Source organism: Bufo gargarizans, chromosome 7, assembly GCF_014858855.1.
Source record: "Bufo gargarizans isolate SCDJY-AF-19 chromosome 7, ASM1485885v1, whole genome shotgun sequence".
NCBI lineage: Eukaryota > Metazoa > Chordata > Amphibia > Anura > Bufonidae > Bufo > Bufo gargarizans.
In genome coordinates this window covers 105263210-105287374 of record NC_058086.1, presented here as the reverse complement: position 1 = coordinate 105287374, position 24165 = coordinate 105263210, and the positions used below count along the sequence as shown (strand labels likewise).

The following is a 24165-nucleotide window of genomic DNA, read 5'->3' as shown; positions in this document are numbered from 1 at the left end:
GAATCCCCCGATCAATCCTGTAAAAAAAAAATAATGGCACATGGAGATTGGTACAGGATCTAAGGAAGGTAAACAAGGCAATTATCCCACTTCCCCCCTTGGTGGCAGACCTTACAGCTGTGTTTGGTGCCATTCCTGCGGGATCCAAATACAACACTGTAGTTGACCTCAGTAATGCGTTCTTTTCCATACCAGTGGCTTGGGATGCACAAAGTCTTTTTGCTTTTCAGTGGGCTGATGATGGTCAGGTGACTTGGACCCGTCTCCCACAAGGTTTTGGGGATAGTCCAGCAGCCTTTTCTATTGTATTAAAGGCTACATTGGAAGATTGGGAACCAAAGAGGGGATCCACCTTAATACAGTACACAGATGACCTTTAACTCTCCAATTCGGAGTTAGAAGCCTGCGAAATAGATTCACGGAGTTTATTAGACCACTTGGCAAGCAAAGGACACCTGGCCTCGAAGAAGAAAATCCAATATGCAAGTACCCAGGTAGAGTATCTGGGGTGCATAATAGAGGCAGGAGAGAGAAAGATCTCACCCGCTAGAGTCAAGGCAGTGACCTCCCTAAGCAGGCCAGGGGAAAAAGCTACAATGCTGTCCTTTCTAGGGTCAATAGTGTATTGTAGGCAGTGGATCCCTGATTGCTCCCATTGGGATTCAATCCTAAGAAAAACTACACTCACAGAAGCACCAGGTAGTGGAGTGGACAGAGGACAGAGTAGAAGCCTTTGAGAGATTGATTCGGTCCTTGACCCAAGCCCCAGCCTTGGCCCTGGCAGATTATGGAAAGCCATTCCAATTATACTGTGTAGTATCGGGAGAAACCTATGCAGCGGTTTTGACACAGACACATGGGGGAAGAAACAGGCCAGTTTCATACCTATCGAGAAAATTACCTCCTGTAGTTCTTGGAATGCCTCACTGTCTCCAAGCATTAGCAGCCGCGGCCATGTCAGTAAAAGATGCTACTAAGATAGTCCATGGAAATGTAATGGAACTTTTCACCACTCATACAGTTTTGTCCCTCCTTCAAAACATGACCACACAACACATGACAGCTCAGAGACTGTCCGGATATGAGACCATATTACTCAGTACGGCAAACCTGGTGATAAAGACATGTCCAGACACCTCACCAGTGATAAGATTTTTGCATACACTTTTGAGACTTAAGTGTGAAGGTTCTGACGAACAAGTAGACCCAATACCTGAACACAGATGTGATGAAGTGATCTTGTCATGCACAACACCTAGGAAAGATTTAAAGGACACACCACAGACTGACAGTATAGATGTTTTTGTGGATGGATCATGCACAAGACCAGATGACAGGACATATCAAACAGGTTACGCTGTGGTCATGCTCCCAAATCAAGTGATAGAAGCTGAGCCAATTGTCACAACGTCGGCACAACAAGCTGAGCTGGTAGCGCTCACAAGAGCCTGTGAAATATTCGCAGGACACAAAGTGAATATTTATACTGACAGTAGCTATGCATTTGGAACAGTGCATGATTATGCATTAATATGGAAAAATAGGGGATATATCTCAGCAGATGGGAAGCAGATAGCGAATCAGAAATACATAGATCAGTTGCTACATGCAATTCAGTTGCCAGAAGCTATTAGTGTGATAAAAGTGAAAGGACACTCTGCAAAAGGAGATTATCAAGCTATGGGAAACAACTTAGCAGACAGAGCAGCGAAAATGGCAGCCAAGAGAGACACGAGAAGGGAAAGTAAGTTATTATTCATGACAGATTTTGAAAGTGAAAACTGGGTGTCAGTAGTATATCAACTTCAGAAGCAGTCTACCAATGAGGACATCAAGTATTGGAAATCTCAGGGACTGCAGATGACAGGTACAGGTATATGGACAAAAGATCGGATATTGGGGGTTCCCACTGCATCAGCACCGCTCCTAATATCCTATCTTCATGGTCCTGGACATTTGGGAAAACAATACATATCAGAACATTACAAGTCACTGTTCTGTACACACCAATTGCAAAGATTGATAGACGATCTGGTCGACTCATGCATGACTTGTGCACAGAATAATGTTCAAGGAAAAGCACACGGAAGACATGGGAATCTACCACCCCTTACAGGCCCTCTGCAAGATTTGCAGATGGATTACACACACATGCCAAAGCAACCCGGGAATATAAGATATCTCCTTGTAATAGTCTGTAGGTTCTCCGGATGGTGTGTAGCCATACCTACTTCAGGAGAAACAGCTGGTGTGACAGCTAGGGCATTGATAAATCAATGGATTTCAGTGTATGGACTCCCTCGGGTAATTCATTCAGATCAGGGACCTACTTTCCAGTCCAAACTAATACAAGAACTGACGAAGATTCTGGGTTTCCAGTGGAAGCTCAATATAGTCTATCACCCACAAAGCGCAGGAGTCGTGGAAAGAATGAACCGAACCATTAAGGATAGGTTAAAAAAGGCTACTTCGGGAACATTGAAGGATTGGCTGAAATTTCTACCCGCCATTCTCTACCAAATAAGAACGACACCAAATAAACAGACAGGGTTGTCACCTTACGAAGTGTTATTCGGTAGACCCCCTAATACCCGTGAGGAACCAGATATTGACAGTAACATTTTTGCCTTGCAGGAGCAGTACGTGAAACATTTGGTAGGTATACTCTCGGAAAATCATGATAAGGTTGCTGTCACCTTTCCTCCTCTTTCCACAGACCCAACTCATCCATTCTTGCCCGGAGACAAAGTTCTGGTGAAACAACTGGCTGCCCGCCACAAGACTGGTCCAATATACCAAGGTCCATTTGAGGTTCTGAGAGTTGCTCGAACGGCTGTCCTTACTGACCAGAGTCCACAGTGGATACACGCCAGCCGGCTCAAGAAGACACCGGAAGGAGTCCTGAAGGAATTTCCCGGACAAGCATGAGTCTTTTGGACAAGATGCCTTCAAAGGAAATGACTTTGATCATACCCCCAAGCCTGCAAAGTAGATATGAGCGATGGCTAAGAGGCTATCCTAAACCACTTTGTCCAGAGGATCCAAAGACTATGCAGGACTTGTATGAGGAAGAATTCATGTTCAGGGAATATACCAATGAACTAGAGACTGAGGACTTGAAAGATCAAAACTTTCCTGAACCATTTAGTAAGCAGATGATTCAGAGAATGAAAATGGTGTGTGGTATAAGGAGTGATCATATGGAATGGGAATTCCATATGATCAAAGAGGGGATTGTAAGGAAATTATGTCTGTATCCACACACGTTCACATATATGTATTAATTCAGCCTTATATGCTTGTATTAAAGTATACAGAGTTCTTCTTTAAAGGAAGTAACAACAAGGTCTAGTAACACAAGCTAACAGAAAATGGCTGTCTGAAGCTCAAAACCGCATGGCTAGAAAGAGATATGCATGCTTTGCAAAAGAATGCCACATTTATGATGAAGGTATCTGGAGAGAGAATTGCTGAATGCATGACATCATAGCTGCAGAAACATATATATGCATATATACATATATACCTTTTTACACTTATATCTAACATGTGCATTAGACATTTACTGTAATATGGGTTATATAAGCATCTTTTATATTGACGTTCATCTTTGGTTTAGATAAGTGAAGGATGTTTTATCAGATAAATGTTGGTACAAAATAAACAAGGATGATTCCGCGAAATATTTGAACAGAGCGAAGGTTGACAAACATGGTGGTTAGATATCTAAATTCTAAGAATTATAAATGCGTCACATATGTACCTTGTTTCTAGGAAATTATCATGACTTTTTTTACTTTGGCTGTATAAAGATGAAATTGATCAATTCGTTACCTGATTGGATTAAACTTAGGGGAGGTATATGCTAATTTTGTGGTTTGAAGCTATAAATTTTCTACGATGTCAAAATAAAGGAGCAACCATTTTAAACCTATCAACGTGTATTGGTCTTCAGTGGTTGTCCGGCCGGTGATTCACCCACAGACAAACCAGGGGCTCCTTTCAGATACTGCAGGTCATGGCTCGGCACTACATTAGTCAGAACACCAGCACACAGGAATAGATCAGCTGACCGAGCAGCCTATGGCTAGTATCCTCCAGCACATGCTCGCTGTGGAGAGAAAAAGCATTTCATCCTATTGCTAAGGACATGGTCAGTCACCACGGGGTCTGGCTTTGCAGTGTGTCTCTCCTGGCACAGTCGCGCCGAAACTGGGGGTCTCGCCACTGGAGCCCAGACAGTTAAGTTTGTGATAATTTCATCCTATGCGATTTGAATATTATTATTTTTTTATTACTGGATATTAACAGGTTTATACAATGTCTTAAAGGGGTTGCCTTATTTCAGCAGATGGCATTGATCATGTAGACAAAGTTAAAATACTAATGTAAAAGTTAAAGGTGTTTTATGACATTTTAATACGGATGACCTATCCCCTGGATACGTAGGTCATCAGTATATGATCAATGGGGGATCCCCTCACCGATCAGCTGTTTGAGAAGGTACCAGCACTCTTGTGAGTGCCACGGCCTTCTGTCAGCTTTTCCGAGGCCAGTGACGACATGTTAAAAAGTCACATGGCCTAGATAGAGCTCAGTCCCATAGAAGATAATGGGGCTGAGCTGCAATAGCAAGTACAGCCACTATTCAATGTAAGGCGTAGAGGTTGGTAAGCTGCGAGAAGGCACAGCTGATCAGCAGGGGTCCCAGGTATCAGACCCCCCACTGATCAAATACTGATGACCTATCCAGAGGATAGGTCATCAGTATTAAAGGGTCAGAAAACCATTTTAAAGCACTTCCTAATGTATTGTGATTGTTCATATTGCCTTCTTTTCTGACTTGATTCATTTTTCTATTGCATTATACACTGTTTGTTTCCAGGGCTTACAACTAACCTGCAATCAGCAGCTGTGGCAGTGCTTGCACGCTATAGAAAAAAGAGCTGACCTCTCTGCTGCAGCAATGGCAGTAACCCCTAAATCAAGCCAGCAAAGGAGGCAATATGGGCAACCACAATATATTAGTTAAGTGCCTTGTATTAACTTTGTATACATGATAAATGCAATTTTCTGAAGTTAGGCAATCACTTTAAGGTGAAATGACATTTCACAGAATACAAAATACAATGGGGGAGAGATATCAAAACTGGTGTAAAAGAAAACTGGCTTTGTTGGCCATACCAACCAATCAGATTTCACCTTTCATTTCTCAAAAGAATTATGAAATGTTGATGACAGGAATCATCCTGCTATGTCTGTTTAGTTCAGATTGTCTTGCCCTCAAGTTCTCCCTCAGTTAAGATGGTGGATCGTGTCTCAGCTGGGTGCCATCTTACTTCCTGTTTCACATTTAAACCTCTCAAGCCTGTTACTAATTGCTTGAGTATTGTGTTTAGCTTCTGCCCGTGCAGTCCTCTTGCTTGGAACTAGCTCTCTGGTTTGTTCCTCCTACTTGCGGTTTGCCCTGCTACTTTGTGACATCCTGCTACCTCCTGTTGCCGACCCGAATTGCTTGACTACGTTCCTGTGCCGCCTGCCCTGACCCATTGCTCGTCTAACCTCGGCTCTGCTTCATCCTTCGGTCCTGCACCGTTACTACCGGTTACGGCTCCTCCTGCTTGGCTCTGCTACATCCTTCAGTCCTGCAACCTCCTATTCAAGACTCCAGTGTTTCCTGTGTACAGGCCTTGTCCCTGCCATTGGATTTCAGCAGTATTTCACTAATATTTTGACAGTTGAACTGCTTCTATTAATCAGTATGTGTTGAAATATCAAAACAGTCTATCAAACAGAATTAGAGATGAGTGAAGTTTTAAAAATATAATTTAGTAACTTTGCTGAGATTGGCCAAGAAATTCTATTAGTTCCAAATTAATTAGTTACAAATCCCTATAAATCAGGAATACCTGGGCCACATTGCTTTATGGTATGGCCACACAGAGGGGCTGTGCTGCGGGAGGTTGCAACCATGCTGTGGTGAAAAACCATGGGGCCAATTAGCCCGCAGCTGCCTTTCATTTCATCTAATTTCGATGAGAATATGTCACCATGAACATCCAGCTCCTCCTCTCTCTGCATCTTACAAACCTATCTAGGACATCGAGACTTTGAAGGATGATTTGGAAGAAGTAAAGCCAGCAAAAAATGAGGATGGTCACCATTCAGACCTGGTGCCCCTAAGGGGTGCAAACTGGATGGTATTGGTTGGCATTCTGGCAGTGGAATAATATAGGCTTCCATCATATTGGTAATGAATTACATATCTTAGTTTGCCGCTATCTACAGGTGGTCTAATATATAGAAGCATTTATCTAGGTCACTTTGAGGAAATTGGTAGCTTTGAGGTTTCTTGCCTTCCCATGGATCAACTTTGCAAGATAATAGGCTGAATCGGATGGATGGATGTATTTTTCAGCCTTACAAATTATGTTACTTGTCTTGTATAAGGGTATGCCCACATGTAGCGTAAACACTGTTCATTGCCTGGGGAACATTCTGTAGCAGTTCTTATCCACACACTATGTAAAAATTCTGCAATGGAAATTGACCTGGAATGTGTATTTTAAATCCACAGCATGTCAATTTATGCTGCAATGATTCAAAAATATGCATTGGAAATTCTTCTATGAAATAGTTTCAAAATTGTCCCATGTAACCTTAACCCTAAAGCTAAAGCTTCTAAAAGTTACTGTGGAAGCAGGATACATAAATCATCATACTGCACTTATTGAAGTTCAAACATGTATATACTTGCACTGTGTCATTCATAGATAGGGAGTGAGTCACAAATCAAAATTAAGATGAGAGTTATGGCCTGTCGAACACCTTTACTTAAAAGTAATGAAAATGACTAATACTAAATACTTTACATGAAATTCAAAGAACACATAATGTACACACACATGTTCAGCCTTACCTATAACTTTCTGGAAATCATCTTCTGTGCCTTTGTTACGGTCAGTGCTGGCTTTAATCATTTTATTAGTCTTCCATGGTTTAGAGCTTGTCGTTTGAGCATCTGAACCCATTGGGGTTGCTTTGCTTGTGTGAACAGAGTTGGATATAGTTGGTGGAATTTGTATGACTATTGATGAATCTTTAGCCTGTGTTGTGATTACAGTTGTGTCAGCCTCTGTGTTTTCACTCTGTGTTTGTACTGTTGTAGATTGTTCTGTAGTTATTTGTTGCAAAGAAACAGTTTGCATTGTTGATGTTGAGACAGTGTCCAGTAACTTTGCAACAGATGATATAAAAATATCCTTAGTAGACAAGTCAGATCGTTGTGTATGTCCTTCCATATAATTTGAGGTAAATGATTCTTTTGTTGGAATGAGATCCTCTGTGTTACTGACATGCTGGAGCTCATGCTTTATGAGTTGATCTTCAATCAACATGTCAATGGTATTATCTCCACTGTATGACTCATCTTCTGTCACTGAAAAATATATTTAAAAAAATTCAGCAGTATAATTTTATATAACCATAAACTGAAAATGACTCCAAAATAAATACTTGCTTAGATTAAAGGAATGCTTATCAAAACAATTCTGTAAAAAAAGATTATGGTATAGCAATATTTGTGTTAAACCAAGGTTGCACAATGACATTAAAGGAACAACTTTCATAATTTTTGACATTGATCACCATGGATCCAGAGAATGAGTTCATCCAGGTCCCAGCCCTATTGTAGATCCTCCATTTAAATGGATTAAAGTTATTTAAGCACTCATATTGAACTATGTTTAGATATGCACACATTTCTTAAATTTTAACCCAAATCAAAAGTGCTTCAATCGCCCTTAAAAGTTGTCGTTGACAATATGGAGTTTAGTAGGCTTTTTACACAAGAGACAGCATTAGTAATGTCAGAGTGATAGTGACATATATGGCTATGGGTAAATAAATTTTTGCTGGTGGTAACAAACAGCATGCTTAAAAACACACTGAACTGTCAGATTTGTTATGCAAATGTTCTAAAAATAACCCCTTCTTGGGGGTAGATACCTGGCTGTGTTTATATAAAAACAATTGTATAGAGAAAAATTGATTGTTCTGAACAAGCAGCTCAAAAATGATCTCTTATTGGGACAAGTGCATGCCCCTGTTTGAACACACAAAGTAGTACTGAAAAAAGCAATGGCTTGTTCTGAACAAGTAGTTCCTTTTTCAGCAGGAGCAGTGCAGTATGTAACCTGACAGAAAAGGTAGCAGATGTGTGGCTGTATAGGGGTACTAGTAGAAGCAGTAGTATTTACCACAACAGCAGCAATACAAAATTGAACCTGACGTGCAGGTGATGTGTGGCTGTGTAGGCACAACAGTATTTTATTCACAATTGCTGCACGGCACATGTGTCAACTTGCCCAAATTCAATGCCGCCAACAAATTGCTTACGTTGTCACACACCACTTTGCCGATCTCCAGTTGGTGCGGGGTCAGCCACTGATCCACCTGTGCATTCAGGGCATACAGGAGTGCTGGTCCGGTGTGACTCTCTGCTTTCAGGCAAGTGAACCCCAAGACGGTGTGACACTGCCGAATCCGGTATGGGGAATAGCCCCTGGGGAGCTGGGGGGGGGGGAGGGCGTTGATGTGGAGCAAGACGCAGCAGCAGAAGAGGACTCAGCCGAGGAGGTTATGGAAGAGGATGGAGTAGAAGGAGTAGAGGAGGTGGCAGCAGGCCTGCCTGCAAGTCGTGGCAGTGTCACCAACTCCTCTCCAGAGCCACGCATTCCATGCTTGGCAGCCGTCAGCAGGTTTACCCAATGCGCAGTGTAGGTGATATACCTGCCCTGACCGTGCTTTGCAGACCAGGTATCAGTGCTCAGATGGACCCTTGCTCCAATACTGTGGGCCAGACATGCCATTACTTCCTTTTGCCTAATCGAGTACAGGTTGGGGATTGCCTTTTGTGCAAAGAAATTTCGGCCGGGTACCTTCCACTGTGGTGTTCCAATAGCAAAAATTTTTTTGAAGGCCTCAGTCTCCACCAGCTTGTATCATAAAAGCTGGCGGGCTATGAGTTCCGACAAGCCAGCTGTCAGAGGCCGGGCAAGGGGGTGACTTTGTGACATTGGCTTCTTACGCTCAAACATGTCCTTGACAGACACCTGACTGTGGGCAGATGAGCAGGAACTGCTCAAGGCGAGAGGCGGAGTGGAGGGTGGTTGAGAGGGGGCAAGGAGGACAGCAGTGGTTGACGTGGCTAAAGATGCTGGACCAGGAGGAGGATGGTGGCTTTGAGTTTGTGTGCTGCTTGTACTCATGTGTTGATCCCATAGGCGTTTGTGATGTGCGATCATGTGCCTTCGCAAAGCAGTTGTACTTAGGTGGGTGTTGGACTTCCCACGACTCAGTTTCTTTTGGCACAGGTTGCAAATGGCATCGTTGTTGTCAGAGGCAGACACACAAAAAAAATGCGACACTGCTGAGCTCTGCAATGACGGCATTCTGGTGGTTGCAACAGCATGCGTTGATTGGCGTGCTGTCTGGCTGACCCCGGGTGCCGATACATGCTGTCTGACTGTGCCACTAGCTCCTTGCGATGATCTCCCCCTGCTTCCAACTCGTCTCCTCCTCCTCTCTGTTTCCCCATCTGAACTTTCCCCCTGTTCTTCTTCTCTTCAAGCGGGCACCCACGTGACATCCACGGACACATCGTCATTATCAACCGCTTCACTTGTATCTGACAACTCAGCAAAATAAGCAGCAGTGGGTACGACATCATCATCATCACACCGTACGTCCATGTGTGTAATGCTGCCTGATTGAGACATAACCCTGTTATCTACATCATCTGGCAATAATGGTTGCACATCACTCATTTCTTTCAACTGATGTGTAAATAACTCCTCTGACAGATCAAGTGAAACCGCTGTGGTGCTAGTGTTGGTGGTGGCGGCAGGCGGGCGAGTCGTAACTTGAGAGGTGCCCGAAGCTGAGCTGGAGGAGGATGGTGCGTCAAGGTTCCGAGCGGAAGCTGTAGAAGATTGGGTGTCCTGTGTTAGCCAGTCAACTATGTCAGGGTATGTGGCCTCTGAACACTGGGCATTTTTCTAGGGCCAAAGGGAATCACAGCACCACGACCACAGCGGCCCCTGTGCGGGGTGGTCTGCCTCTGCTTGTCATTTTTTTTAGATTAGTTTAGTTGTAGAGTTGAGCGAACACCTGGATGTTCGGGTTCGAGAAGTTCAGCCGAACTTCCTGGAAATGTTCGGGTTCGGGATCCGTACTCGACCCGAACTTCGCCCCAAACCCGAACCCTATTGAAGTCAATGGGGACCCGAACTTTTCGGCACTAAAAAGGCTGTAAAATAGCCCAGGGAAGGGCTAGAGGGCTGCAAAAGGCAGCAAAATGTAGGTAAATCCCCTGCAAACAAACGTGGATAGGGAAATGAATTAAAATAAAAATAAAATAAATTAAAATTAACCAATATCAATTAGAGAGAGGTCTCATGGCAGAGAATAAGGCTTCATATCACGCACCACTGGAACAGGCCACTGTCAGATATTTAGGCCCCGGCACCCAGACAGAGGAGAGAGGTCCCATAGCAGAGATTCAGGCTTCATGTCACCCAACACTGGAACAGGCCACTGTCAGATATTTAGGCCTCGGCACCCAGACAGAGGAGAGAGGTCCCATAGCAGAGATTCAGGCATGGGCGTGTCTGTTTCCTGCAGCTGAGGTAGAAGGTGTGTGTGCAGCAGCTCCTGACAACTTCCACCTCGTTAAGGCCCCAGGGAGATTTTTCATCACCTTAATCCCCTGGGAGGGACCAGGCTTGTGGGGAGGTTTTCCACCTTTCTCCCCAGCCCAGGCCCTGCCTCTCCTTAGGGAGATGGTAGGGGCCTGGGCTATGCGCTCAGGCAAGGCCCAGGATCCTGCTTTCCGGGGTAGGCCGGCGGGAGGTAGGGGAGGCGAGTTACCAGCCTCTGCTCCATCTTCCGCTCCGGGGGTCAGAAGATCAAGCAGGGGTCATGTGGAGGTGTCCCCTGTGGCCCCCAGGGGTGATGATGTGAAGACCACCAGCCAGTCCGGGGGGGTGGACAGTAACCCTCCAAGAAGCGAGTGGAGAGGCGAGTGGAGTGCTCCTGGAGGTGGGCTGGGAGCGGTGGAAGCTGACTGGGGCAACATGAGGCCTCAGGAGGCAGTCACCACATACAGCTCCCGTATCACGGCCTACCTCCGGGAGTATGAAGAAACTGGAAAGCTGCTAAAAAGACTCCGAAATGAGTTAAAGCTAGAAAGAGTCAAGGCGAATAAAGCCTCCAAGATTAAGAGGCCAGAGATTTCGGCCAGGATTAAAAACCTAAAGGAAGAGATACAACTACAAGAAGCAAGAAGGATGGTTATCCTGAAAGGTAGTGGCCCCTTTCAAGAGAAGCTAAAGAATGAGGAAAGGTGGGATACAAATAGCTGGGGGCACCTCCAACAATAGAAAAAGAGTGCCGGCTCACGGTATGAAATAGACGATGCAAAAGAGAAGAAAAAGAATACCGAAACGAGAGCCGCACATCTAAAATATAACAAATTTATTGGAAAAGACAGACACAACACAAAATGATTAAAAATTGTCGTATACAACAAATCAAGGCTATGTAAACCATATATCAGTACATGCCATCCTGGCTCACCACAGACATATGGGCAAACCCCCACATCAATTAATAGATAACAATAAAGTGCATGTAATCCATCAACAGGAATGAAAAATTCAAAATACTTATCATAAAAAGTATATCATGATGGGGGGCCTGCGTGGCGGTCAGGAGAAGAGCCCAACGCGTATCGCCAGACTTGCTAGCTTCCTCAGGAGTCCTTAGGCACTCCTGAGGAAGCTAGCAAGTCTGGCGATACGCGTTGGGCTCTTCTCCTGACCGCCACGCAGGCCCCCCATCATGATATACTTTTTATGATAAGTATTTTGAATTTTTCATTCCTGTTGATGGATTACATGCACTTTATTGTTATCTATTAATTGATGTGGGGGTTTGCCCATATGTCTGTGGTGAGCCAGGATGGCATGTACTGATATATGGTTTACATAGCCTTGATTTGTTGTATACGACAATTTTTAATCATTTTGTGTTGTGTCTGTCTTTTCCAATAAATTTGTTATATTTTAGATGTGCGGCTCTCGTTTCGGTATTCTTTTTCTTCTCTTTTGCAAAGAATGAGGAAAGGTTCTCTGAGATGGCCCAGGCAAGGCAGTAGGCAGTCCTGGAAGGAAGAGCCAGAGGAAGACTTGGGGGAGCAGACTCTGGAAGCAAGCCTGCCAGCGGGGCAGAGATGCCAGCAAACAAATCTGCCCCCCGCGAGTTCAGAGGAGGACTACAGCGAGAGAAACCCAGGCGGTCAGCTGATGGAGGAGATCCGTCACCTGGAATCCCCAAGAATCCGAGAAGAAGGGTTTGTTTTTGGTGACGATCTGTTGGAGGAGGATCCAATAGGCAAAAATCATAACAAACAAAGAAGACTTCAGTAGAGATGAGATATGTGTATGTGCCTCACCAGCTGTGTTCCGGGCCGACTGCAGGGTCAACTCGGGACGCAGCACCCACTAACCCCCCTAGCACGGTCTCTGTAGTGGTATTGGAGCACGGGAGTGGGGAGAGGAAAGGAGCTAAGATGGCGTCGAACGGAGAAGGGGGGGGGGGTGTGGCCGAGCGTCAGGTGTCCCCACCTGCCGCCGCGTCCACGGTAGCGCTGGGTAAGTGCACAGTGGAAGTGCGGCAATATTGAGGGGATATCGGGTCCCCTGCTTTGCCTGCCCTTGGTGGCTCCGCTGCGCTTGTGTTAGGGGCAGCGGGGGCAACTGTGGACACGCCCATAGGAATGTCTGTGGGCGAGGGTGGGCGGAGCGGGATCCCGGTGTCTGGAGTGTGTGTGGCTGGGTGCAGTGGTGCCACAAGCCGGCTGCAGGCAGCAGGAGGGAAAAGTCCAGCAAGACACAACAGACAGGACAATAAAGGAAAAGGGAAAACAATGAAACCTGCCAAAAAGTCTGGGAAAAAACTGGCCATAGCATATAAAGTTTTTAGGGCGGTGGACTCTGCTGCATCCCTTCAATCCTCCCCTGGTACAGGGGGGGGTGAGGAGGATTGTAACAGAGTCACAAATACACCTGCCAGCCAATGAGGCCGAGGATACAGCCACAAAAGCTGTGGAGTCTGAGGCTGTGCTGTCAATCGCACCAGAGGTTCCTATTATCCCCACTGGTCCAGCAGTATGTGTGGGGGGGGGGGGGGACAATGAAAGAGGTGGGCCCCCTGGGTGAAAGTGATAAAAGTATTTAGATGTTTAATGTTGGGGCTATTGTTCCGGATCCTGTGGGGGGGAGGGGGGGAGGCCGTCCGCTGTAAAAGTGGCGGGGTTCCCCCGTGTGGTGGTGGGGAGCCGGTTCTTCTGCCCCTCCTGCGTCCATGGTGCCTGGCAGAAGTTATGCCAGTGTGGCTGTGGCCGTGGGGGGGGAGGGGCTGGCCTCTTTGGCTTCCTCACTCTCAGAGTCTGGTAATGGTGACTTGCAGCGGCAACTGCTGGAGGCCCTCAAAAAGGGGGAGAGCTCCTTTTCCGTAGAGGGGAAGAAGGTGGAATGTTAATTCTGGTTCAACAGACATGGCGTTCGGGCCTTCCAAGAACAGAACGAGGGCGAGACCACCTGGTCTTCACCCACAACCGGCCCTGGAGCCAGACGGAATGTGGTCTATCTCAAGTGGAGTAGCGATGAAGCTTGCCCTACTAGGAAGAGGGCAGTGGAGCTCCTGCTTGGGATGGGTTTCAAGGCAACCAACATCTTTGCCTTGATCCATCCTTTTGGCTCCAAGGAGTTTGACATCAGCTTTGTCCGGCCAGAGAGGCTTGAGCTCTTCTGGTCCGGATATGAGCTGGTGAAGAACATGCCGGACTGGCGTGGTTTCATTGCAAAAGCAATAACCCGCCAGAGTGAGGTCAAGAGAGTGACCGTGCTGACCCGTAACGAGTCTCTCTCTTGTATTGACATCATGACCTGGCTGGGTAGGTACGGAGAGGTCCAGGTAATACCAGCTAAAAACCTGGACGAGTTTGGCATTTGGTCGGGTCCCTGGACGTTTAATATCAAGCTTAAGCGTCTGGGCAGTACAGTTTCCCACATTCCATCATCTGCCTTTATTGGCCGAGACAGGATCTTGGTTTTCTACAGGGGGCAGCCTAAGCTCTGTCACAAGTGCGGCAGCCCCACACACTTCAGCGCCAGCTGCCAATTGCAGAAGTGCGCGTTGTGTGGGGGGACAGGTCATCTAGCTGCATCTTGTGAGGAGATTAGATGCAACCTGTGTGGGGAGCTCGGGCACCCCTTTAGTCGCTGTCCTCTCTCTGAGGCCAATGCGGCCCGAGCTCATGCAGGAGCGGGCCGGAAGGTCCCATCGGCTGAGACGGGTGCTGGCAAAGGCAGTGGAGTTAAGGGGTCAGTGAGGAACCAAAACAACCCGTCCCGGCAGAGGCAGAGAGGGAGGGGGAAGAACCCCGTCCTGGGGTGATGCCCGCTCCTTCCAAAATGACTGCCCTTCTTGAATCCGAGACCCTAGGGGGCAGCGAGCTGGAGGAGGAGATTGAGAGACTGGATCGGGCCAAAGAGACTCTGTCCTCGCACTTCGAAAGTTCTGCAGAGTGTAGTGGGGCAGAGTCCCAAAGTAGACGGAAACAGCGTACTAAAAAAAGATCTAGCCCGACCAAAATTGCCAGGGAAGGTGTAACCGGCTCCCCTCTGGAGCTCTCCAACCGATACCTCATCTTGGATGAGACCTCTGCCTCCTCTGCTGAGGAGGGGGTTGAAGGTGAGGGGCCGGGGGCGAAGGAGGGAGAGCCGTCAGGGGGCCCTGCGCTCCCCTCTGGTGGGGATGCAAGGTCCTCAGGAGGGGTGGCAAAACTGGGCCCTGAGACTGAGAAAGCCAAAAGTGATGCGCAGAGGGAGGTGGTGGTGGCAGAGATGGATACCACTATCTCCCTCAAGAGAGGTCGTGCTGCTCTAGAAGGCAGCCCCGAGAGGGGGGAGAAGGATGGGAAGAAGGCCGTCTAATTTAATTACTCTTTATGGCGGTACCCGCTCTGCTGACTCTGGCGACCATTAATGTCGCCAGCATTAAGTCGGATGCGGCTCATTTCACAGCCTTCACAGACTCCTACTGGTCTCTTGCGGCTGAGCCGTATAGCGGAGTGGCGGTCCTTTTTACCGCACCGCTAGAATGCTGACGAGTAATTGAATTAGAAATGGGGAGGTGTTTGATCTTGGATATCCTCATGAAGGGACAGGAACTGCTCCTGATCAATATCTACGGGCCCCAGTTCAGGTGGGACAGGAAATGTCTCTTTATGAGGATTAAGCATTTCCTTTTTACAAGCCGGCAGGTGGTTTTTGGTGGGGACTTTAATACTGTCACAAGGCCCCAAGACAGGGGAGGCACCAGAAACCAGCTGACTTATGATAGTATTTTTCTGAATAGAGTAGCTAGTGAGGCTCATCTGGAGGATGTCCACATTAGGCATACCCCAGGCCATGGAAGTTTCACTTTCTATAGAGGTAGTCAGATCAGGTCTAGAATAGATAGGTTTTATTTGAAGGAGGAGGCTACCTTTTCGCCCTTAAGGGTTGTGGAGGTGGAATTCTCCGATCACTGTTTGATTATGTTTTCTCTGAATATTTCAGAATCCCCCTAAATGGGAAGAGATTATTGGAAGCTGAATTTGGGTGTCTTGGAGGAAGCAGAGATATGACAATCCTCTGAGGACTTCCTTCAGAGTCAGGTACCTTTACTGGATCTCTGTGATACTAAGTCAGAGTGGTGGGAGATATTCAAAGATCGAGCTGCAAAGTTCTTCCGCCGGCTCTCGAACCTCAGGTCTCTGGACAGGTACCGCCTGTGTCAGGGTCTGAGGAGGAAACTCGAGCATCTCGACTGGTGGTATCCATGAGGATATCTCTAGGGTGAAATCTTTGCTCAAGAGGCGCCAGTATGATAGGCACACATCTTTAGTTTTTGAGAGGGACTTCGGGAGGTACCGCTCGCCCAAACCCTACAGAAATTGTAAGATGTCAGTGAAGAGTAAGTTAATAACAGGACTGGTCGATAGTACGGGATCTCTGAGCAGATCCAGATCAGGGATCCTGGAAGTTGTTAGATCCTTTTACTCGTGCCTCTTGGGGAGGAGGGATCTGGATCGGGACAGGATGTCGGCTTTCCTGGCTGGGGTCACCCCTGAGTCAGGAGCTCACCTCTCTTCTGACGGTTTAGTAGAAGAGATCAGGAAGGAGGAAGTTATCCTGGTGGTGGAAGGGTTAGCTCTGAAGAAGTCGCCAGGCCCGGATGGCTTAACATCCGAGTTTTATAAGACCTTTAAGGACTCTTTATGTCCCCTCTTGACTGAGGTATTCAATGAGTGTTTTTCCTCGGGCACTCTGCCTCGGTCAATGAGGAGGTCAGCTCTGATCCTTCTATCAAAGGGTAAAGATCCGAGCCGTATTGAGAACTGGCGTCCCATAGCACTTCTTAATACGGACAGAAAGATTCTGGCCAAGATACTTTTTAATAGGCTGGTAAAATTTGCTCCCCCAACTCCTTTCGGTGACTCAGCATTGCTCGGTTCCAGGCCGCAGCACTTTTAGTGCTGTACTCGGTGTCCGAGAGGCAGTGGAACAGAGTAGAGCAGGCTACTGGAGGGGGCACATGCTGTCCTTAGATCAAGCAAAGGCGTTTGATCGGGTGAACCATGAGTACCTCTGGTCGGTCCTTCTGAAGTATGGCCTGCCAGGGGGGTTTGTCGATTGGTTAAAGATCTTGTATGCAGGGGCAGAGAGTGTCCCGCTTGTGAACGGTTGGTCTGGCTTCTCTTTTGAGGTTGGATCTGGCTTCCGCCAGGGTTGTCCTCTGAGCCCGCTTTTATACATGTTCGCGATTGATCCATTTCTTAAGCGGTTCGATCGTGGACCGTTGGCGGGAGTCGGGATGGATCGGACGGCGCTGGAAGCCACTCTGAGGGTAGTAGCGTACGCTGACGATGTCACCATTTTCGTATCCTCGAGAGGGGAGGCGGAGTACGTGATGTCTGAAGTGGATCGCTACTCGGAGGCATCCGGGTCCATGATCAATAGGGATAAGTGTGAGAGTCTCTGGCTGGGAGGGGGTGATCCAGTTTTTGATCTTCCGGACACCCTCCCAGGGCCTAAGTCGTCAGCCAAAGTCCTAGGCATCCATTTTGGCCATGGGGATTATCCCACTCAAAATTGGGACGACAGGCTTAAGATCGCTGCTCAGAAGGTCGACCAGTGGAAGGGTTGGTCTTTGACCCTCAGGGAAAGGGTAAACCTGATCAAGGCCTACTTACTCCCTTTGCTTATCTATTTGGGTAGCGTGTGTATCTTGCCAGAGCCTCTCTGGACTCGGGTTTATAATCTGTTCTTCCAGCTCTTATGGGGGAATAGACTGAACCTGATCAAGAGAGAAGTGTCTTACCGCACGAGGAGAATCGGGCAAACCTCTGGATGGAGAGGGCTTCTCCGTGGGTAGTATCCTGCCGGGGGTGGTTTCGGCCTTTCTTCCAGGAATGGGAGACAGGAGGGCAAGTGAAGGACTTACGTACGCCTCACGGATATCTTCCGACTTACGTCACCCCGATTCTGAATGTGATCCGCCGGTGAGGTTTGGAGGTAGGGGAGATCAGGACTCTATCAAGGAGGTCCCTAGATGAGAGGGTCTTGTTGTCCCACTTCCAGAAGCCCCTGGCCCTCAGGGATTGCCCAAGCCGGGATCTAGACAAGGGGTTACAGTTGCTAAATTCTGCAAGGATCCCCTTGAAGTTTGGGACTTGGCGCTGCTTACACGGGAGGCTGTATGTGAGGGACAACTTGAAGTACAGGAACTCTGATGAAAGGGGTTGTCCCCGGGAGGAGTGTGGCTCCATACTGGAAAGTATGGATCACTCCCTACTTCAGTGTCCCTTTAATACAGAGGTATACCAACAGGTGGGAGCTTCCATTGGCTGGCCTAGGCTAGCCAGCCTCTCCTACGCGGAGTGGGCCTATGGAGTGCTCAGAGACATTGGTAGAAGGGACCTGTGCACATGTTTTTTAGTCAGTATAGTGGTTAGGTTCTACACGTGGAATGCGCAGTACTTAGTTTCAGCGCAGCAGAAAGTCCTCCCAGTGGACGAGGTATGTAGGAACATTCTGGGTGACCTGGCGAAGGTGCGTTCTTTGGAGTATGAGAGACTGGGTACCAGTAGGGTCTCTCTCCTCTGGAGAGGCTTTGCTTTTAGCGTACCCTAGTCTAGTCATACATTTCCTGGTAGTGGGCTGATGCTTTCACCGTAGATTTTTGTTTTGTGGGATGTTGAGCTTTGAAGAAAGGCTTACAGAGACCGAGCTTGGGCCTTCGGGTAGTTCTGTATATTAGAATATTTTGCAGAGTGTGTTAAATAGTTATGTTGTTTATGTTGTTTATTAGGATAGAATGAGTTGGGGCTAGTTAGGTTGGGTGGGTGAGGGAAGGGGTCTTTTATTTGTGCTTTTATGTGTTTTATGTGTGTTTTGAAGTGGGGAGGCCTGCATCTAGCCCTGGACTATGCGGACATGGGAGGACATGGGGCGAGGGGCTAGATGTGGGTGGTGGAGGTAGGGCTGGCCTCGGACTATGCGGACATGAAAGAGAGGCGGAAGTCAGCCTTGGGTGATGGGTGAAGGGTGATGGAGTAGGTAGTGGAGGTTAGGGCTAGATTAGGGAGGTAAAAAAGGTTTGTTTTGTTTTATGTGATATTAGTAAAAAGGTAATATTAAAATAAAAAAAATAAAAAAAAAAAATATATATATATATATATATATATATTTATTTGGTGATATATATATATATTTTTTGTTTTGTTTTGTATTAATATTATTATTATTGTTATTGTTTTATTAGTCTTATTTGCGTTTTTGTTTTATTGACGAGTAGTCAATTTTTCTTTTTGGGTTTTTACAGCTGAACCGACTAAGTAAGTTTCATTTCTTTTTTAGCATTTGTATATAGTTTGTATATAGTTTTTATAGGGTATTGGTATGAATGTGAGTATGAGTGAGGCTGGGCCAGCGGAGAAGCTGTTCTGTTTGTTTTTTCGTCTGTAAAGTTTTGTATTTTTCTAATAAAAAAGAGTTCCCATAGCAGAGAATCAGGCTTCATGTCATAGCAGAGAATCAGGCTTCAAGTCACAGCAGAGAATCAGGCTTCATGTCATAGCAGAGAATCAGGCTTCATGTCACCCACCACTGGAACAGGCCATTGTCAGATATTTTTAGGCCCCGGAACCCAGACAGAGGAGAGAGGTCCCATAGCAGAGAATCAGGCTTCATGTCATAGCAGAGAATCAGGCTTCATGTCATCCAACACTAGGAACAGGCCATTGTCAGATATTTTTAGGCCCCGGCACCCAGACAGAGGAGAGAGGTCCCATAGCAGAGAATCAGGCTTCATGTCATAGCATAGAATCATGCTTCATGTCACCCAACACTGTAAGGGGCCACTGTCAGATATTTTTAGGCCCCGGCACCCAGACAGAGAAGAGAGGTCCCATAGCAGAGAATCAGGCTTCATGTCATAGCATAGAATCATGCTTCATGTCACCCAACACTGGAAGGGGCCACTGTCAGATATTTTTAGGCCCCGGCACCCAGACAGAGGAGAGGTTCATTCAACTTTGGGTTGCCCCGCAATATAATGGTAAAATGAAAATAAAAAAAGGATTGAATGAGGAAGTGCCCTGGAGTACAATAATATATGGTTAAGGGGAGGTAGTTATAAATGTCTAATCTGAACAAGGGATGGACAGGTCCTGTGGGATCCATGCTTGGTTCATTTTTATGAACGTCAGCTTGTCCACATTGGCTGTAGACAGGCGGCTGCCTTTGTCTGTAATGACGCCCCCTGCCGTGCTGAATACACGTTCAGACAAAACGCTGGCCACCGGGCAGGCCAGCACCTCCAAGGCATAAAAGGCTAGCTCTGGCCACGTGGACAATTTGGAGACCCAGAAGTTGAATGGGGCTGAACCATCAGTCAGTACGTAGAGGGGTGTGCACACGTACTGTTCCACCATGTTAGTGAAATGTTGCCTCCTGCTAACACGTTCCGTATCAGGTGGTGGTGCAGTTAACTGTGGCGTGGTGACAAAACTCCACATCTCTGCCATGCTAACTCTGCCCTCAGAGGAGCTGGCCGTGACACAGCTGCGGTGGCGACATCTTGCTCCTTCTCTGCCTTCGCCTTGGGCTTCCACTTGTTCACCTGTGACATTTGGGAATGCTCTCAATAGCGCGTCTACCAACGTGCGCTTGTACTCGCGCATTTTCCTATCACGCTCCAGTGCAGGAAGTAGGGTGGGCACATTGTCTTTGTACCGGGGATCCAGCAGGGTGGCAACCCAGTAGTCCTCACACGTTAAAATGTGGGCAACTTTGCTGTCATTGCGCAGGCACTGCAGCATGTAGTCGCTCATGTGTGCCAGGCTGCCCAGAGGTAAGGACAAGCTGTCCTCTGTGGGAGGCGTATCGTCATCATCCTGCGTTTCCCCCCAGCAATGCACCAGTGATGGGCCCGAGCTGCGTTGGGTGCCACCCCGCTGTGAACATGCTTCATCCTCATCCTCCTCCACCTCCTCCTCATCCACGTCCTCCAGTAGTGGGCCCTGGCTGGCCACATTTGTACCTGGCCTCTGCTGTTGCAAAAATGACCCCTCTTCCTCCTCCTCCTCCTGGGCCACCTCCTCTTCCATCATCGCCCTAAGTGTTTTCTCAAGGAGATATAGACGTGGTATTGTAACGCTGATAACGGCGTCATAGCCACTGGCCATGTTGGTGGAGTACTCGAAACAGCGCAACAGGGCACACAGGTCTCGCATGGAGGCCCAGTCATTGGTGGTGAAGTGGTGCTGTTCCGCAGTGCGATTGACCCGTGCGTGCTGCAGCTGAAACTCCACTATGGCCTGCTGCTGCTCGCACAGTCTGTCCAGCATGTGCAAGGTGGAGTTCCACCTGGTGGGCATGTTGCATATGAGGCGGTGAGCGGGAAGGCCGAAGTTACGCTGTAGCGCAGACAGGCGAGCAGACGGCCCGCACTTTATGCAGCAGCTCTGACATGTCGGGGTAGTTGTGAATGAACTTCTGCACCACCAAATTCAGCACATGCGCCAGGCAAGGGATGTGCGTCAAACCGGCTAGTTCCAGAGCTGCAACTAGATTTCGCCCATTATCGCACACCATTAGGCCGGGCTTGAGGCTCACCGGCAGCAACCACTCGTCGGTCTGTTGTTCAATACCCCGCCAAAACTCCTGTGCGGTGTGGGACCTGTCCCCCAAACATATGAGTTTCAGAATGGCCTGCTGACGTTTACCCCGGGCTGTGCTGAAGTGAGTGGTGAAGGTGTGTGGCTGACTGGATGAGCAGGTGGAAGAAGAGGAGGAGGAAGCTAAGTAGGAGGAGGAGGCAACAGGAGGCAAAGAATGTTGCCCTGCGATCCTTGGCGGCGGAAGGACGTGAGCCAAACAGCTCTCCGCCTGGGGCCCAGCCGCCACTACATTTACCCAGTGTGCAGTTAGGGAGATCAAGTGTCTCTGGCCGTGCTTACTGGTCAACGTATCTGTGGTTAGGTGGACACGTTATTTTATCGGATACTTGGTTGTGCAGGGAAGGCACGGCTCTCTTGGAGAAGTAGTGGCGGCTGGGAACAACATTCTGTGGGACAGCAAGCGACATGAGCTGTTTGAAGCTGTCTGTGTCCACCAGCCTGAATGACAGCATTTCATAGGCCAGTAGTTTAGAAATGCTGGCATTCAGGGCCAGGGATCGAGGGTGGCTAGGTGGGAATTTACGCTTTCTCTCAAATGTTTGTGAGATGGAGAGCTGAACGCTGCCGTGTGATATGGTTGAGATGCTTGGTGACAGAGGTGTTGGTGTTGGTGGTACATCCTCTGTTTGCTGGGCGGCAGGTGCCAACGTTCCTCCAGAGGCGGAGGAAGAGGCCGAGGCGGCAGCAGCAGAAGAGGTAGCAGGGGGAGTCTGAGTGAGTTCCTTGTTTTTAAGGTGTTTACTCCACTGCAGTTCATGCTTTGCATGCAGGTGCCTGGTCATGCAGGTTGTGCTAAGGTTCAGAACGTTAATGCCTCGCTTCAGCCTCTGATGGCACAGCGTGCAAACCACTCAGGTCTTGTCATCAGAATATTGTTTGAAGAACTGCCACGCCAGGGAACTCCTTGAAGCTGCCTTTGGGGTGCTCGGTCCCAGATGGCGGCGGTCAGTAGCAGGCAGAGTCTCTTGGCGGCGGGTGTTCTGCTTTTGCCCACTGCTCCCTCTTTTGCTATGCTGTTGGCTCGGTCTCACCACTGCCTCTTCCTTCGAACTCTGAAAGTCAGTGGCACGACCTTCATTCCATGTGGGGTCTAGGACCTCATCGTCCCCTGCATCGTCTTCCACCCAGTCTTCCTCCCTGACCTCCTGTTCGGTCTGCACACTGCAGAAAGACGCAGCAGTTGGCACCTGTGTTTCATCATCAGAGACGTGCTGAGGTGGTATTCCCATGTCCTCATCATCAGGAAACAAGTGGTTGTGCATCAGTGCATTCTATGTCTTCCACCGCTGGGAGAAGGGCTAGGTGGATGCCCTTGGGAAACCCTGCCAGCAGAGTCTTCAAACAGCATAAGAGACTGCTGCATAACTTGAGGCTCAGACAGTTTCCCTGATATGCATGGGGGTGATGTGACAGACTGATGGGCTTGGTTTTCAGGCGCCATCTGTGAGCTTTCTGCAGAAGACTGGGTGGGAGATAATGTGAACGTGCTGGATCCACTGTCGGCCACCCAATTGACTAATGCCTGTACCTGCTCAGGCCTTACCATCCGTAGAACGGCATTGGGCCCCACCAAATATCGCTGTAAATTCTGCCGTCTACTGGGACCTGAGGTAGTTGGTACACTAGGACGTGTGGCTGTGGCAGAACGGCCATGTCCTCTCCCAGAGCCAGAGGGTCCACTAACACCACCACGACCATGTCCGCGTTCGTGTCCCTTACTAGATGTTTTCCTCATTGTTACCGTTCACAACAATAAGAAAAAAATTATTTGGCCCAATGCATTGAATTCAAATTCAGGCCTTTTTTTACAGGCACCTAACACTATCTGGCTATCTATTTAGGTACCGTATTACACTAATACAGGCACAGCAGTAACCACAGATTTAGCTGAATATAAATTGTAGGCCTAGTATTTAGGCCCTGGATGACAGGTATACGTTTACGGACAGAATTAGACTTGGAGATGCACGGTAGCGTGTGAAGTTATTGAGGATGACCCTATCAGCACCTTCAATGTAATATACCCTTTTATGGATAGTTTTAAACTTGGCCTGCTACAGCGGGAAACCACTGATTTAGGGAATTGCTAATTTGGGAATTGTATTTCAACCCAGAAAAAAAATATATCCTTTGCCAGACAGCAGACAGTATTACAATTGGCTAGCCACAGCTGAAACACCAGATTTAGGGTACTGCTATTTTGGCAATTGTATTTCACCCCTCAATAAAATAGTAAGCACAGCCAAGCCCCTGATATAGGATATAGCAAAAAATAAATATACTATTGGTTAAATGTACTTGGTGGCAGCTTGTGCTGGCGCACCACAAGACACAAACTGGCCGTCGATCACCCCAGAAAAAAGTGACAGAAAAACGCTCTGGGCAGCCTAAAAACAGTGAGCATTTAAATAGCAGAGGTTGAATGATTCACAGCTGTAGATCGATCACTTCATTAAGTGTTTTGGAAGAGTAAATCCCTGCCTAATCTCGCCCTAACAGCAGCATCTGCATCCTATCCCTACACTGATCAAAGCAGAGTGACGTGCAGCGCTACATGACTCCAGCTTAAATAGAGGCTAGGTCACATGATGCACTGGCCAATCACAGCCATGCCAATAGTAGGCATGACTGTGATGGCCTCTTGGGGCAAGTAGTATGACGCTTGTTGATTGCCTGCTTTGCAGCCTTTCAAAAAGCGCCAAGAAAGCGCCGAACACCGAACCCGAACTTTTACAATAATGTTCAGGTTCGGGTTTGTGTCACGAACACCCCAAAATTCGGGTTCGCTCATCCCTATTTAGTTGTACTATGCG

At 47.6% G+C, this 24165-nt stretch overlaps 1 protein-coding gene across 1 annotated transcript in view; it reads right to left on the bottom strand.

The window, feature by feature from the left end:
• OLFML2B (olfactomedin like 2B) overlaps window positions 1-24165 on the bottom strand; it is a 641911-nt gene that overhangs the window by 139475 nt on the left and 478271 nt on the right. The window contains exon 6 of the mRNA XM_044300548.1: window positions 6920-7438. Within this exon, the coding sequence (XP_044156483.1) occupies window positions 6920-7438 (519 nt within the window). The remainder of the gene's footprint in view (window positions 1-6919; window positions 7439-24165) is intronic.